The 14,160-nt window shown below is 41.6% G+C and overlaps 1 protein-coding gene across 1 annotated transcript; it reads right to left on the minus strand.

Annotated features, from left to right (window-relative positions):
* Positions 1–486: 486 nt before the first annotated feature.
* Positions 487–13,287, minus strand: RRAGC (Ras related GTP binding C). The gene is made up of 7 exons (XM_051770911.1): positions 12,951–13,287; positions 9,286–9,489; positions 8,396–8,595; positions 7,420–7,534; positions 5,832–5,974; positions 4,542–4,690; positions 487–4,037 (listed from the first exon to the last, which is right to left on the minus strand). The coding sequence occupies exons 1-7, from the start codon at positions 13,215–13,217 to the stop codon at positions 3,886–3,888; spliced, it is 1,230 nt and encodes a 409-aa protein (XP_051626871.1). The 5' UTR covers positions 13,218–13,287; the 3' UTR covers positions 487–3,885.
* Positions 13,288–14,160: the final 873 nt, after the last annotated feature.

The following is a 14,160-nucleotide window of genomic DNA, read 5'->3' on the forward strand; positions in this document are numbered from 1 at the left end:
TTACCAAATGTAAGTTGACTCAAAAAACACTCCAGCATTCAGAAAAGGTGCCTGTAGAACTTTATTTAAAGGATATGTTTCTACCAGTTTCCACAACTGTCAGGAGAGAAATCAGTGCTGGGAAGGCAAAGCATAGCAGGAAAAGGAAAGGAAAGGAGAAGATGGTCATATGCACAGCAACAGGAGTAAATGGAAATGTAATGCAAGAAAATAATAGAATGCTTTATTTGGGATACATCAACAGTACTTGAGAAAACAGAGCAGCTTAAAGAAGGCTCATTTCCTCTGCCGCTTTGTTCCGAAAATTAACTTGGACTCCAAGGAAAAACTACAAACACCTCTGACTGTCCAAATGTGCAGCAATAAGGGGGCTGGGGGGGAGTTTGTTCAGAGCGAGACCTACCTGAGACCGAAAGTGAGATGGCTTTGCGAAAGAAAGCGTTTTTTAAAGTCCTCTGGCAGGCACGTTACCAGAGCGCTGTCTACTGCGAGTGGGTGCTCAAAGCTAAAACCCACTATTCCACACCAAAGGGAACACAAACCCTTTGGTACACGAGAAAAGTCCACGCACACAGAGGTGTGGGGCCGTGCCCACTCCGAGCGACCAGCAGCTCCCAAAAACTGTCACATCGTGCACTGCTTGGGCCAGGTGGCACATTCCAGGCCTCCGGCACCTTGGGCCACGCCGGGACAAGCACCGGGACAAGCATTTCCCCTCAGATGAGTGATGGCCCAAGAGTCGCTCGCCCAGAGCCCACCCAGAGCCTGCCCGCGTCCCATCGCAGCCCCACGATGAGCGAGCGAGGAACTTAGTAACAAGGGACTTTTAGGGAGGTCTGAGGGAAAGAGAGGAAAGATCACACCATCTTCCAGCCAAACGATGGGCAGATTGAACCCTTCAGGACCTCAGAGGGACACCATCTTTAACTACTCTGCCCATCTCCCCAGGATCGGCCTTCCTCTCCATCCCTCTCCTGTGCTACAGCTAGCGGGATTCCCAACAGGAAACTCAGCAACCCTCGGTGGCAGACAACACAGTTCTGAAAGGTACCTTGCAAGGGATTGCTTTATTCTTCAACAGAACGAAATTTTCATTCCTTCTCCCAGCAGGCAGACCACCATTTTCCCTGTCCTCCCCTGTCCACACCATTCTTCTCCTTAGAACCACACATCCTCAGTTGTTTGCAAAAAAACTGCAGAGCATCTGTACCACTACAGGTTTAGAGGAGAAAAAGGGAAAAATAACAAGGCAGAAAGGTGAAGCAGTAGTTGATGGTTTCCTCCACAGTTTCAGTTCTTGTATTGGAGAGACCATGATATCGACTTCCCTTATCTCTAACAGGATCTCTCCCTGCAGGTCAGCATAGGAAGGGGAGACAGATCTCTGCACAAGGAAGAAAATAAAGCCTAATTCCTATCCCTCCTCCTCCGTGGCACCATAAAGATTTCAGCTGAACCAAAAACGGCCTCACTAAAGCAGCAACAGGTTAGTAACCCTCTACTTAAACAGCAGCATCTGACTTAATTCGGAAGACTAGTTCCAGTAAACTAAAGAAACACCGTGCTCCTTACTAGAGACAAATTTAACGTTTAAAGCTAATAGTGTGCAGGTAAGAGTGAAAATGACAGTATTCAGTTTTGACCTCCTACCATTAACCTTTAGTAGATGCAACAATTTCAGAGTAAGGTAATGTTGACAAAAAAACTCCAACCCCAAACAAAAAAAAAAACCTGCAAAAAATTGAAACACAGAAAGCCACCACAACATGCACAGCAGAAGGCAGAATTTCAGAACACAGTCTAAGGCTCACCATTAATGAAAACAACAGGACAAGTCACATGATCATTTATATGCCTTTACAGTCTAGAGTCATTTTCTGAAAATTGAGTATTTGTTTTGGATTCAGCTTTAATTGAGATGAAAGTTAAGCTTGACTAAAATTTTTGAAGTCTCACATAGAAATGTGGTATTTAACTTTTTTAAAATATACCATAAAGATAACATGGCTTTTAAAAATTTGCTTTAGCATATAGGCATTTATAGACTTTTGTCTATAAAGACAAGCAGAAACAATAGTGTTACAGTTTGCCTTTTTTTTTTCATTTTATTAGCACAAAATCCTGTAGTGAGTGAAAACAAAGAGAACGTACACATGTATTTAGAACATGGAAAACTCACTGCACAAATGGGAATTATTTCATTCTTCCTGTGATCTTGCCAATTATTTCTCCTCTTACCTTTAGTATTAGAACACTCTGACAGTGCTTGCAAACTACAAACCCCAATCTTACAAGCCTGCAGCACTTCCTTAAAAAAAACAACTCTGCAGTTCCATTACCAAAAAGGGGCTCAGCCTAGGTTTAAGAGAACTGACCTAGAGCACTTGAATTCCAAAGTCTCCTGCTGTAAAAAAACCATTTATTCAGTATGTGCATATACCCTAACGTTAATGCATGTATATTCATTTTTACATAGTTCAGTTAAAGTTCTTTCTATAAGCACAGACGCATTCCCATGGTTACTTCTGACCACATAAATACACCAGTTGCAGAGATTGCTTACAGTTAGTTCTTCTTGTACAAACTTTTATAGTGGCACTTGTATAGTCGGTCCAATGGCTTTGCAACACCTATACACACATAGGGACGGGTAAAGAGAGGCAAGATCTTTATGGGCCAGTGGCTGAGCTTACTGCATAGCAAGGCTGATGTATAGTATGATATCGACTGTGATAATACCAATATCAATAAATTAAAGAATTCAGATATACTGCCCATAGTATGAAAGTAAGCATTCACAAAATCAGAAAAAACACTGTTCTAGTCAGCCCGGTGACAAACAAGAAGGTGTTTGTCATAGTACAGAATCAACATGCTTTCAAAGTCCAGTATTATTAGTAGGTTATGGCAGATCGATACTTAATTGCCATGCATGGATAACACCCTCAGACATTTTCCTAGGAATTGTCCTGATTATCAGCCAGAGTGGAAAGAGATCCACCAGCAGAAGTCAGTAACTTTGTCATTTTTCTTTGTTTGGGAATAGCTGAAAGTGGTTGCTTTATTTCAACAGATGGCAGACATTTCAGTTCAGTTAGCCATGCAGTTTTGTTTCATGAACAGGATTAATCACACAGATTTATGACATCCATGTTTTTGCAAAAGAGAGCAGGTAGTTTATTTCTGATTTTAATACTTCCCTTCCATCAAAGGGGACATACCAAGAACTGTGGTCTGAAAGAGAAGTATCATGATCTCTTAAAATGAAGCCCCAGGTCAGTTCTCTAAACAAACATAATCACTAGAACAGAGCTCTACCTTGCATCCACTTAACAAACACAGAATTCACAAGAATATTATGAGCACACCAGCAAGAGCTACTTAATGGAATGATTCGTGAGACCAGCCTCAGCAAGCAAAAAGCCTGAGTTTCACAAGCCTTAATAACACTAATTTTTTCTTTTTTTGCATGACAAAAGGGTAAACTTAAGCAAAAGTGGATATTCTACAGATTAATTTAAAATAATAATAATAAAAAAAGTTGAGCAAGTGACTATTCAGTGTTTCACACAAAACTCAACTCAATTGTTTTTAAGTTTTGACCAGGCAATCAGTCAGAGACAGACTGTTAAAACAGGATTCCAAACCAAAAAACTACTGCATTTGCAATACAGCTGGTTTTAACCAGCATTTCTAACTCCACTGGCCTCAAAGTATTTTTACAGTACTTTCAGTTGTCCAACATCAGTTACAAGCCGCTGTTCCACAGTTAGGACCACTCTTCTCCTCTGAAACATACTTCAGGCTTTCAGACTACTCTTCTCTTGTTCCACAAAACTTTGGAGTGAAGAGCTGACAAGTCTATCCAAGGTCATTAGCTTTCCTCTAGACTGCATTCCTAGGTGTGCCGTTGTGAGTCACTGCTTTCATATTTGAGGTGCTTGATTGATGGTTGCAGATTCTGTGGGAGGCAACACCTACTTCGAAGACTTCATGAATGGCTTTGCGGAAGCAATGAAAATTGTAGTCTATCAAACCTATCAAGAAGGAGGGGGAAGGGAGACAAAAAACTGTGTTCAGCTTGGCATATTTACATAAACGGAGCTTCAAAATCAATATAAAATGTTACATTTAACCAATAGGTATTTTCCTACTTATTTTAGTATTAACTTGGGCTCAGAAGATTTAACAAAGTTTTATTGATGCTAGTATTTATTTGGACCGTCTCAGTTTTCTGAAAAAAAGGTACCAATTTCAAATGCAACGTGTATACTCATAATTAAACAGCAGGTAAGGGGACCATTACTCCATTCTACTTATTCCAGTAGAGCAGATGGTAGTGACAGTGATTAAAGCGGATTCACAAAATTAAAAATAAGACTTCATTATTCCTATCTCTAAGAAATAAGAAAATTCCTTCCCGAAGAAATTACACGAATTTAGTTACACAAAAATCAAGGTGACTTGTAAAGTCATACTAATATTTTGCAGTTGATAAAAAACATTAGATAAAAGCCTGTCAGCGGTGGGGAAGTCCTTACCTTTGCGCTCAAAACTCTCTTCTCTAAGAATGCAAACTAATGCCAAAAATTTTGTTACTTCCTTTAGGTACAGGACTGTTGTGTTATTGAGCTTGATAATTGCCATTGACTCTTTATCATAAGCACTTCCAGTGCCATCTTCTTTTAACCTGGAAAAAGAATGACTTAGCCCAAGGCATAATCTAACTGGCATGCATATGTAACTTCAAGACAAATACCTGTTAAATGCAGTTAGAAGAATATTACTCATACTGAACGTTGAGCAAGTGGAGAACCTGCAATGCAGGTCTTAATACTATCGTTGAGTAAGACCATTATCACACCTTAAGTTTCTCAGGAAAGCTAGACCTAAACAGAGTAGAGGCCTTCATTAGATACTGTCTGTCTTAGATGACCAGTTAAGAGCAAGCTATCAGCATGCATTCTTTTGATGTCAGTGGAGTGGCATCTCGGTGAAATTAATTTTGGTAAATTAATACAAAGGCTTCCTTAGTGAGGTTGAGTCGGAGGGTGCAACAGGACCCTTTTTGGTCTTAAGCTGAACCAGCCTGCATTTACAAGATCAGATTAGCATGCTGCTTTCTATCTGCAAGTTATTAGTGTTAGTTAAATTACTATAGAAGTAAATGATGTATCGCAAACTACTTCTACGTACTCCTGAAAAAAAAAACCAAAACAGCTACACAACCCTGGATCGATCCATCAGGAGACAGACCGTTAAATGTTGTGGTATTTCTTGGCAGCACTGTATTTTCCAGGCTACGACCACAGTTCTAAGAGAAGTTACCGCTTCTCCAGAACCACTTCAAAAATTCATTGTGAAGTATAATTCTGCTGTAAATCGTGAGACATAAGCACTATGTGCATCCCTCACTGAAAGTCACATATGCTATTCTGTTCAGATAGCAGCAAGTCTCAAAGCAGTATCACTGCAAGTTACACTTACGAGCCACGGCATGCTATTGACCCCAGTTATTTGCAGGTATTAACACACTTGCACCCACCATGCCAAACAAGATACAGCACTATTTATACTTTACATGAAACACAACTTTAACAAACATCAGACAGCTGTCTAGGGCCATGAGTGGTGGGAAAGAAACCGAGTAGAAATGTTCGATTCAGCTGCCAAATCATTTGGCTTTATTCTAATTACTTACAGAACCAATGTGCTCTAAAGACCAATCAATAGCATCTCGCCGCATGACAAAGCCAGCACGACTTGCACAGTTTGCAGCCCATTCTACAAATTTGAGGACTTTTTTTTTCCTAAGAGTATTCATCACTTACCCATATATACAGGAAACATCTATCACTACATCAATCATGTCACAGCACAACTCATATGACTGCATGTCCACAGGGGAACTGTCTGTTGCAATGTAGATTTTGCTGACTACATCGAAGAGAAAAGCTTTTTCAATGCCTGAATTCTTCAGAAAGAGAAAGAATTTGGATGAATTTTTAAAATCTCAAGTAGAATTCATAACTTTCACATTCTTAACAGCAGAAAATTGTTTAAACATAAGCAATTTAGAGACTCAAGACAGATTGAAGATTTAGAACACATAGTTTATAAATACAATACCCTTGTTCCCATAGTACATATGAACATTACACAGTTGACAAAAATAAAACTGGGGATTCTGTTGTAATTCTTTTTAGTTTATTATTTAACATATCATAAATCAGGTTACATTTTACTATGCTTCCAGAACCCACATTCAGCAGTTTACCTCTTCTGTGGTTCTGTTAATTCCAGAAGAGCCATACATTCACATCCACCTAATGGACTGGGATCAGAGATGAGATATTTCACAGTAGTATGCTGACACTTAAGTTTTATGCTTGTAGTATCTTGGCAGTTCAGATTTTGTGTGAGGCAGTTGCCACATAGTTTAACGTGCAGAGCAACTAAGTCCGCTTCTGAACTTAAAAATCCATGAAAAGTATCATATTACAGCAGTTATGGGTATGGAAAAGCACCAAGACATTTGTAACTGAGCAATTTGGCAAAGTGCGTGTGCTCATACTAAGTTCAGAAGCCTTTTGCAGTCCACCAAGTTACCACATATACACTATTGGCAGAGCTTCTTTTCTATTTATGCACCCAGAATCATTCCTTCTCTCTTCTTTCTAGTTAGTCTCAGTACCAAAGACAGTGTCCTGAGGACATCCAGACAATCCTTCTGGCATCAAGATCACACTCCATACCCTCATGGCACCAATCAAGGTGAGCATGCCCTTTATCCACTGGGCCAGTCCTCTACCAAATTTAGCAAACAAGCATTATATGGTAGCATGGGGCAACATGTCTGAACACAGAGCTCCTCTCAGTCATAATTGTTTTTTTCCATGTTGTCCACATGCCTGCAACAGACATGATTTAAATGAAACGGTCTTGTCTCGAGGGTGATATTTTATTTGATTTAAAGTATACAACAGCAAATTTCTATGTCACAAATTCTATAAGAAATGCAAACACTAAAAGAATAAAGGCAAAAGTCTCACAGGCCATATGAAATAGACAATTTAGTTCCAGACCAAGATCATATTACCAAATATGTCTGTTGCTACATTAGACTACTAAGTGCCTTAGCAAACTAATCAGTATATCCTGCAGGAAACTTCCCTAACAACTGTTATAACCAATCAAACTGCGCTTTGTCAACATTTAGAGAAATCCCCACAGAGCACGCACCAGTACAATTTAGCTGTGGTAGAGAGCTTCTAATGTAGACATCCAGGTCAGCAGAGTACACCCACATGAGTGCCACCCAAATCTCCCAAGGGCAGATCTAGCCAGCGTTCCTTGGCAGAAGGACTTGCTTTACCATTCTGCATATTTCACTCAAAGTTCTGTTAGATTAACACTTACTGATATAAAGATATTAAGTAGGTTTTCCAGGGTTGGCAGTTGTGGAATGAGCTTCTGTACCACTTTACTGAAGGCTTCAAATATTGAATGGTCATAGATACTGGTCAAATAAAAGCTGAGATGAGGAGGGAGGGCAGTGGAAGGAAAAAAAAAGAAAAAGAAGATTCAAGAATATTTCAGAATTGCAATAGAAAGGTTAAAGCTATGTTCTGTAACATTCAGGCCTGATGCCTTGGCTGGGATGCCTTTATCACAAATATGTCTGACCAATGCACAAAGAACCTAATTTCTAAGCGGCTGAAGTAACCATGAAACAGATTTCCCCCATCCCTTAGAGATGGGAGACCAAGGATAAAAATTTGAATATTCTTTCACAACACACTTTGCCTACAGAGTGCTTATTACGAAGGTATAAAAAATGCTCAATTTGATTTCTTCAAGTCCTGTTCCTGGCCTTCCACTTTGCTCACACTAACATCAAGATACTGGCTCCACAAGAATCAAAATAGCAGTAAATCCAGAGAAGAGACAGCTTGTTTTAAAGGTGTCTGTAGAAGATACCTTATAAGTGAGCCAAATATCAAGTAACAGACTAAGCCTTTAAACCAATCATGCTGAAAAGTCAGTGCTACCCAGGACTAAAAGGCAGAGACCTTCCCCCCTCCTTTCCCTGCCCCTCCAGGCCACATGTACAAATTTGGCCTGTTAGGCTGAACGAGAAGGACCTTGAATTATCATCGAGTTTATGAATAATCTGTTCATTGAAATCCGATACAGTAGCCTGCCTTATTTTAGTCAGCCTAACAGCTGAAGCTTGTCCATAAATTCAGCGGTGTATTTTTTTAACAAGAGTTTGTTAAGTAATAAGAAAATAACCAGACCTTGCTCCAGTCAGTCCAGTATCGCATCTAAAAGCCATTAATCTGCATGCATATCAGTCACAGGAGAATCACATATGTCAGAGTCTTTCACTCACCTAAGGTGAAGTTTTTCGAGCCCAGCATCCGTAAGATCATCATTAGCCCTCTGATGAATATCCCTCTGAGTTTCTATTTTATGGTCATCTGATAAACCATCAACTTTATGAATAAAAACTTCAAAGTTCATTTCTGGGTTGACCTTGTAGGCTTTTGAAACTGTAATGTGCAGTCTTGTTAAAGCTTCCATGTAGTCATCCTGTAAATCAGTTTGGGCAGGAATGAACGATAAAGCTTTCTCTCTGATAACTATTCCATTCTGCACAAGGACAAAATATTTCAGTGCAAGAACTTCAATTCTGTAACTAAATTTAAAGTCTGGGAGGAGAGAGAGAATACCCTGAAGTGTGAGAAATCCAAGCAGCTTAGATTGTCATGTCAATTAAGTTTCATTAGCTATACAAAACTAGACTTCAGAGAAAAGGTGGGTTACATTTCAGCTCCAGCAATAGGCAAGCAGCGATCTCCAAGATGGTCCTAATAGCCAGGTAATCTCCCATAGTGCAATTTCTAGGCTTATTAAAAACTGCCAGATACCCCGTAGTATCAGTAGTAGAAACTGAGGTCAGAAGTGTGCTATTACTAAATGAACTCCAGAGTAGAAGGAAGGGATAATTCCATCCACCTAGCACAGCAGGTTCTTGCTATTATTGCAGATAAGTTCAGAGTACCAGCCCCTTTCCCCTCTCTCCACCAGTAGCACATGTTCCAGTCACTTCACAAAAATAAAACCACACACCAAAAGTCAGATTGCCAATGCATCCCTTCATACGTAGCAGATGTTTTACGAACTTATCTAAAAATATGAATTACTAGCTTCTCATTCAACTCCTCTCACACAAAAAGTAAAAATAAAACTTCCTTGTGATTCTTAGTGATTTGTATTTACCTGGGCATCGATAACATATATTAGAGCACCTGTTCCTCTGAAGATCATCTCATAATCAAATGTTGGATCAAAAAAGTCCATCTGTCCAGGAAAATCCCATATTTGGAAATTCACAAACGAACTGTTGGAAATATCATCTTTGTAGATTTTGTTGGTACTTTCCAAGAACAGTGTCTCATTGGGAGACATTTTGTGAAACACCACCTGTTAAAAGAACACAAATAATAGTCTAGACTTTACCTTATTAGAAGAAATGGGTGAAAGTTTTGTGACTTGAATCTTACAAATAGGTTTATCCCTTCTAAAGCATACAGCTTCCTTGTGGTAAATAGACAGCTCCCTGCATCAGCTAAGGAAATGACCTACCCCCAACCCAAACCAAGCAACTGAGTACAGTTAAACATTTTCACAAGTCCAATGGCGAAAGACACAGACATCCCAGTTACTCTTTCTTCCTTGCAAGTCTAACACAGTATGTTCAAATTCTGTTATATTCTTATCTGGTATGAAGCAAATGTGTTAATTAAGCAACTGCAAGCTTTTAAGAACCTTTCCTTTCTAATCTTAGAAATTCCTAAAGGAAGCTTCACTTTTAGTCTGGTGTCAAGTGTTATAACACAACATAATCAGATGGTTCCTAAACAACAATAGAAGTGTACAAAAGTAACATCTCGGTTTTAGAGACCCAAATAGCTAAGTAGTGTGCCATCTATTAACAACTGAGTTAAGTTTGTTGACCCTCTCCTTTTAATTAGAGAATCACAGAATGGGTAAGGTTGGAAGGGAAAACAGTGGGGTGATCTGGTCCAACCTCCCTTTTCAAGCAGGGTCATCCCAGAGCACATTGCACAGGATTGCGTCCAGACGGTTCTTGAGTAACTCCAGTGAGGGAGATTCCACAACCTCACTGGGCAGCCTGTTCCAGGGATCAGTCACCTGCACAGAAAAGAAGTTCTTCCTCATGGTCAGGTGGAACTTCTGTGAAACTTCCCTAAAGAAACTAAGAAAGATTTCACACTACTTGGAAAACACTTTAGCTGCAGGGTGAAAAACATACTCATTGCTAGAACTCAAAAAGCCCCACTGGGATTTTAGCCTTTCCCTGTACAAACAGAACTAGCATGTAACTCCACAGCAAAGCAGCCTGTAGCAAAAGCGGTCAGTGTCAACAGTGAACACTGTGCTAAAGCAACTCAACTGTGTAATATGAAAGTTATTCCAAACATAATGTGGTCAAATACTAGGACTCCAAAAGAAAGATATTTCCTATACAGCACTTGATAATTCTGGTTTTATCAGATGTTTCATACAGTTACAGAAGTCATCCATTAGAGACCTGGTGCAACAAACTGTCAAAAAAACCTGAAAGACAAAGAACTCTACACCCAGTATAGTTAATGGACTGTTTAGTGAGGTTCGAAGTAATATGTCACCTAAGGAAAGGTTTAGGAGGCCATGATCTTAATGGGGTTTTAAACAGCAGAACATTTGTATGGAAAAGTAAGAACAGTTCTAGATACACAGTGGCTGTATTGCATTCTTAAGGGTTTGCAGCATAGTTTTAAAGCCTTCTGAAATCAAAATTTCTTTTGGAACTCAGCATCTCCCACAGAAGTGGGACAGAATTAGTAAATTCAGTTAAAAGCTGATAAGTCTCCAGGAAGCAATGCCATCATTTCCATTTCCCCTGCTTCCCAAAGCAGCACATTTCATCAGATTGGTGTCCCCCATCTGAACTCTTTCCAGGTTCCTATTACAGAGGGACAGTACAGTAAGTCCAGTTATACAAGTCTGCACAAAAGTTTGTTTTATGAACCAAAACAATCATCACATTCCCAAAATCTACTACCCTCAATTTGCTACTGAGTATTCAGAGGTTATACCAGTATGGAAAATCCAATTGTCCAAAGGAAAAAGAAAAAAGAGTTCCTCCACAGGACCATAACTTTTTCTTCTGCAAGAGGTGTCCTATTAATATTGCTCTCAGTGGAAGGCTGGAATGGTTTAATAATTCATGTTTTCCACAGAAATTTCTAGACAATCACAAAGCCAATACTTTCCACGATACAGTGTTTATCTTGCATATCCCTGTTCTCTGGCAAAGTGATCAACAACTAGTTCCCAGACAGAAGGGTTGGGTCTGGTCATGGACATTTTTGAACTAGACAGATCTAAGACCAGGAACACTGTTGATGAGAAATTTCTTGATATTACAAGAATGTCTCAAATTATTGTCACAGTTAGTTTGCTCAGGCAGCATCACAATGAACTCCTAGGTATCAGAATCACAGCTTCTATCTAATTCCTAAGCCAGATCGGTAACCAGTGGGCAAAAGATAAATCCTATGTCTTCCTATTGCATACTCAGCATCACACTATTCCTTATCTTTGAATAGGTCCTCAGAGAACTGAGGACTATCAACATTGGCCATAAAAAGTCCAAAAGCTACATCTATAAAGAGACCTGTAAAGTCTTAAAATCTATCTGCAATTTGGAGTTGCTGCTTCCCTCTAGCTTTTGGGGGGTTTTTCAACAGTCGATAATACGATAAGATCTCTAATGAGAGTCTACAACCAGTGCCGTTCACATGACTAAAAGACTTAGAAAAAGACTTTTAGTGAAATCACTGCATTTGCACATATAGTGGGATCGTTCAACCTAAATAATGGGGAATAACTGACAAGACTAAAAAGCAATGACAGCCTGGTCTGCCACTGTATTTCAAAATTTCTCACTAACAGATCCAGTCTGAAGTCAGTTTAGAACTCATCAGCTTACTGCAGTATATGGATTACCAAGCAGTCTGCATAAGATGGCAAAAAGAAGCAGATTCATCCCTGTTATACTGCAATGTCAAAAAAAAGGATTCCTTCCATAAAACCTTTACAGAAATCTCTATAGGTTTTCACATTTGCATTTGAAGCAAGTTTGAGGCCCCTAAGCCTCGAGCTTGAGAACCACGCATTTCACTAGTAACATCTTCCCATAAAAACACCACTGAAAACTTCACAGCTGGGACCACAAACATAAAATTTGCACTGAGGAACAAGGATCATTCTTAGCACTACACTTCTACTGAGCTACGTGGCAAATGAAAATAGCCAGTTTTGTCTTATTTTTATTAAGAAACACTAGTGACTTCACAAAGCTACTAACAAACCTAAGGCACTGAAACTCCTCCTAATGCATTTCCTCCTTGACTCTCGTTTGCTCGGCCTAGCGTACTAAAGAGAACCAGAGGCTGTCCTGCTCATACAAAAGCAGAAGTCTCTTTCAAAGCATCAAAAGGCATAACAAAGCTCAAGTCTTCCAAGTGGAAGCACGCTAAACACTGCACACCTGTACCGCTCACGGTGCTTTCACAGCTGTAAGAAAACACCTCACGATAAACGTCACACTAGCATCTTCACTTTTTTACTTCTGAAGCGTTAAAAGTGAAGAAATGCAAAGGCTACAACTTATGCTACACAACCTTCCTCTCTAGCGCAGACGATCAGAGTCCGTTCTGGAAAGTAAACGTCTTTAGGCAGGAGGCTCCCGTCGTTTCAACTTCGCCACACGAGCCCACAATAAAAAGTAGGAACGGCCCGAACAGCAGCACAGCAAATGAGAGATACAACTCGGCGCCAGGCGGGGAGGCGGGGAGCCGCCGGCGGCCCCTCACCTTCTGGATGGAGGATTTCCCGCTGCGCCGCAGCCCCATAAGCAGGATCCGTGGTTTGGAGTCCGCCCCGCCCGCGCCGCTGCCGGGTCCGCCTGCGCCGCCGCCGGGCCCGCCGGGCCCTGGGCCTCCCTCCAGCTCCGCCTCCTCCTCCTCTTCTCCGTAGCCGAAGTCCTTGGGGAACGAGTCCGCGGCGCCGAAGCTGCCCCCCACCAACGTCGGTTCCTCAGCCGCGCCCGGTGCGCCCGCCCCGCCGAACTGCAGCGCCATGTCCGCCCCGAGCCCGCTGCCCGCCAGCGCCCGGCCCGGAGCTTCCTCCCGTTCGCCCGGCCCAGCCCGACACGGCCCAGCCCGGCCCGGATTGGCCGCTGTCAAAGCCCCGCACCACCGATTGGCCCGGGAGAGGCGGCGAGGTGGGAGGGCCCCGGTCAGACGACCCGAGTCACCTGACGGCGCTGCCGCACGTGAGCAGGAGAGGCGGGGCGAGGGCACCGGGCGAGCACGGCCCGGGCAGAGCGGGGCGGGGGGGAGGCACCAGGCAGGAGGGACTCGCCGCAGTCTCGGGGGAGCCACACGAGGTCCCCCCTGTGCCCTGTCCCTGCTGTGGAGACAGGCTGCAGGTTCCGCTTCTCTTAAGGCGCAAAAGCAGCCCTCAGCGGGGGGGGGGGGGGGGGCGGAGGCCACCCCCTCTAAGGAAACGTTACCTTGTAAAAGCAAAGTTCTTCGTTAAACAGTCATTAATTTTAGCAAGGTTCTTCAGTTAAAGAGTCATTCCATTTTCTACTGGCAGCCCAGTACAGGCAGGCAGCTCAATTGACGTTTTATCAAACTTGTTACCGTTATTTCATTACGATCCTAAATTAAGGCTCACAGGAACCAAACTGCTTTTCAGAGGGGAGCAAATACAGTTGTGAAAAATGTAAGTCTGCATTACTGCCCTGGCACCCAACATCTCGACTCAGGAGTCCTTCATGCCCAGTTTATGGGCTTGACTAACACCTTTACCCATCTTGCCGCTTCTTTAGCAAGACATGCCAGTCCCATTACTCAGAGAACATGTTCAGCTGTGCATTTCCTATTGCATTATCCTCTCCCTATTTGCACATGGTGCAACTTAACGCTAGGGATATGTTCTATCTTACAAGTGAGCTTTCTCTCTCCTTTGTTCCAGAGGTTGGAGCATTTTTTCCTGCCATTTTTTTTTTATTTGTTG

Source organism: Manacus candei, unplaced genomic scaffold (genome assembly GCF_025592945.1).
Source record: "Manacus candei isolate 608988 ecotype Guabito, Panama unplaced genomic scaffold, ASM2559294v1 h1tg000127l, whole genome shotgun sequence".
NCBI classification, from domain to species: Eukaryota; Metazoa; Chordata; class Aves; order Passeriformes; family Pipridae; genus Manacus; species Manacus candei.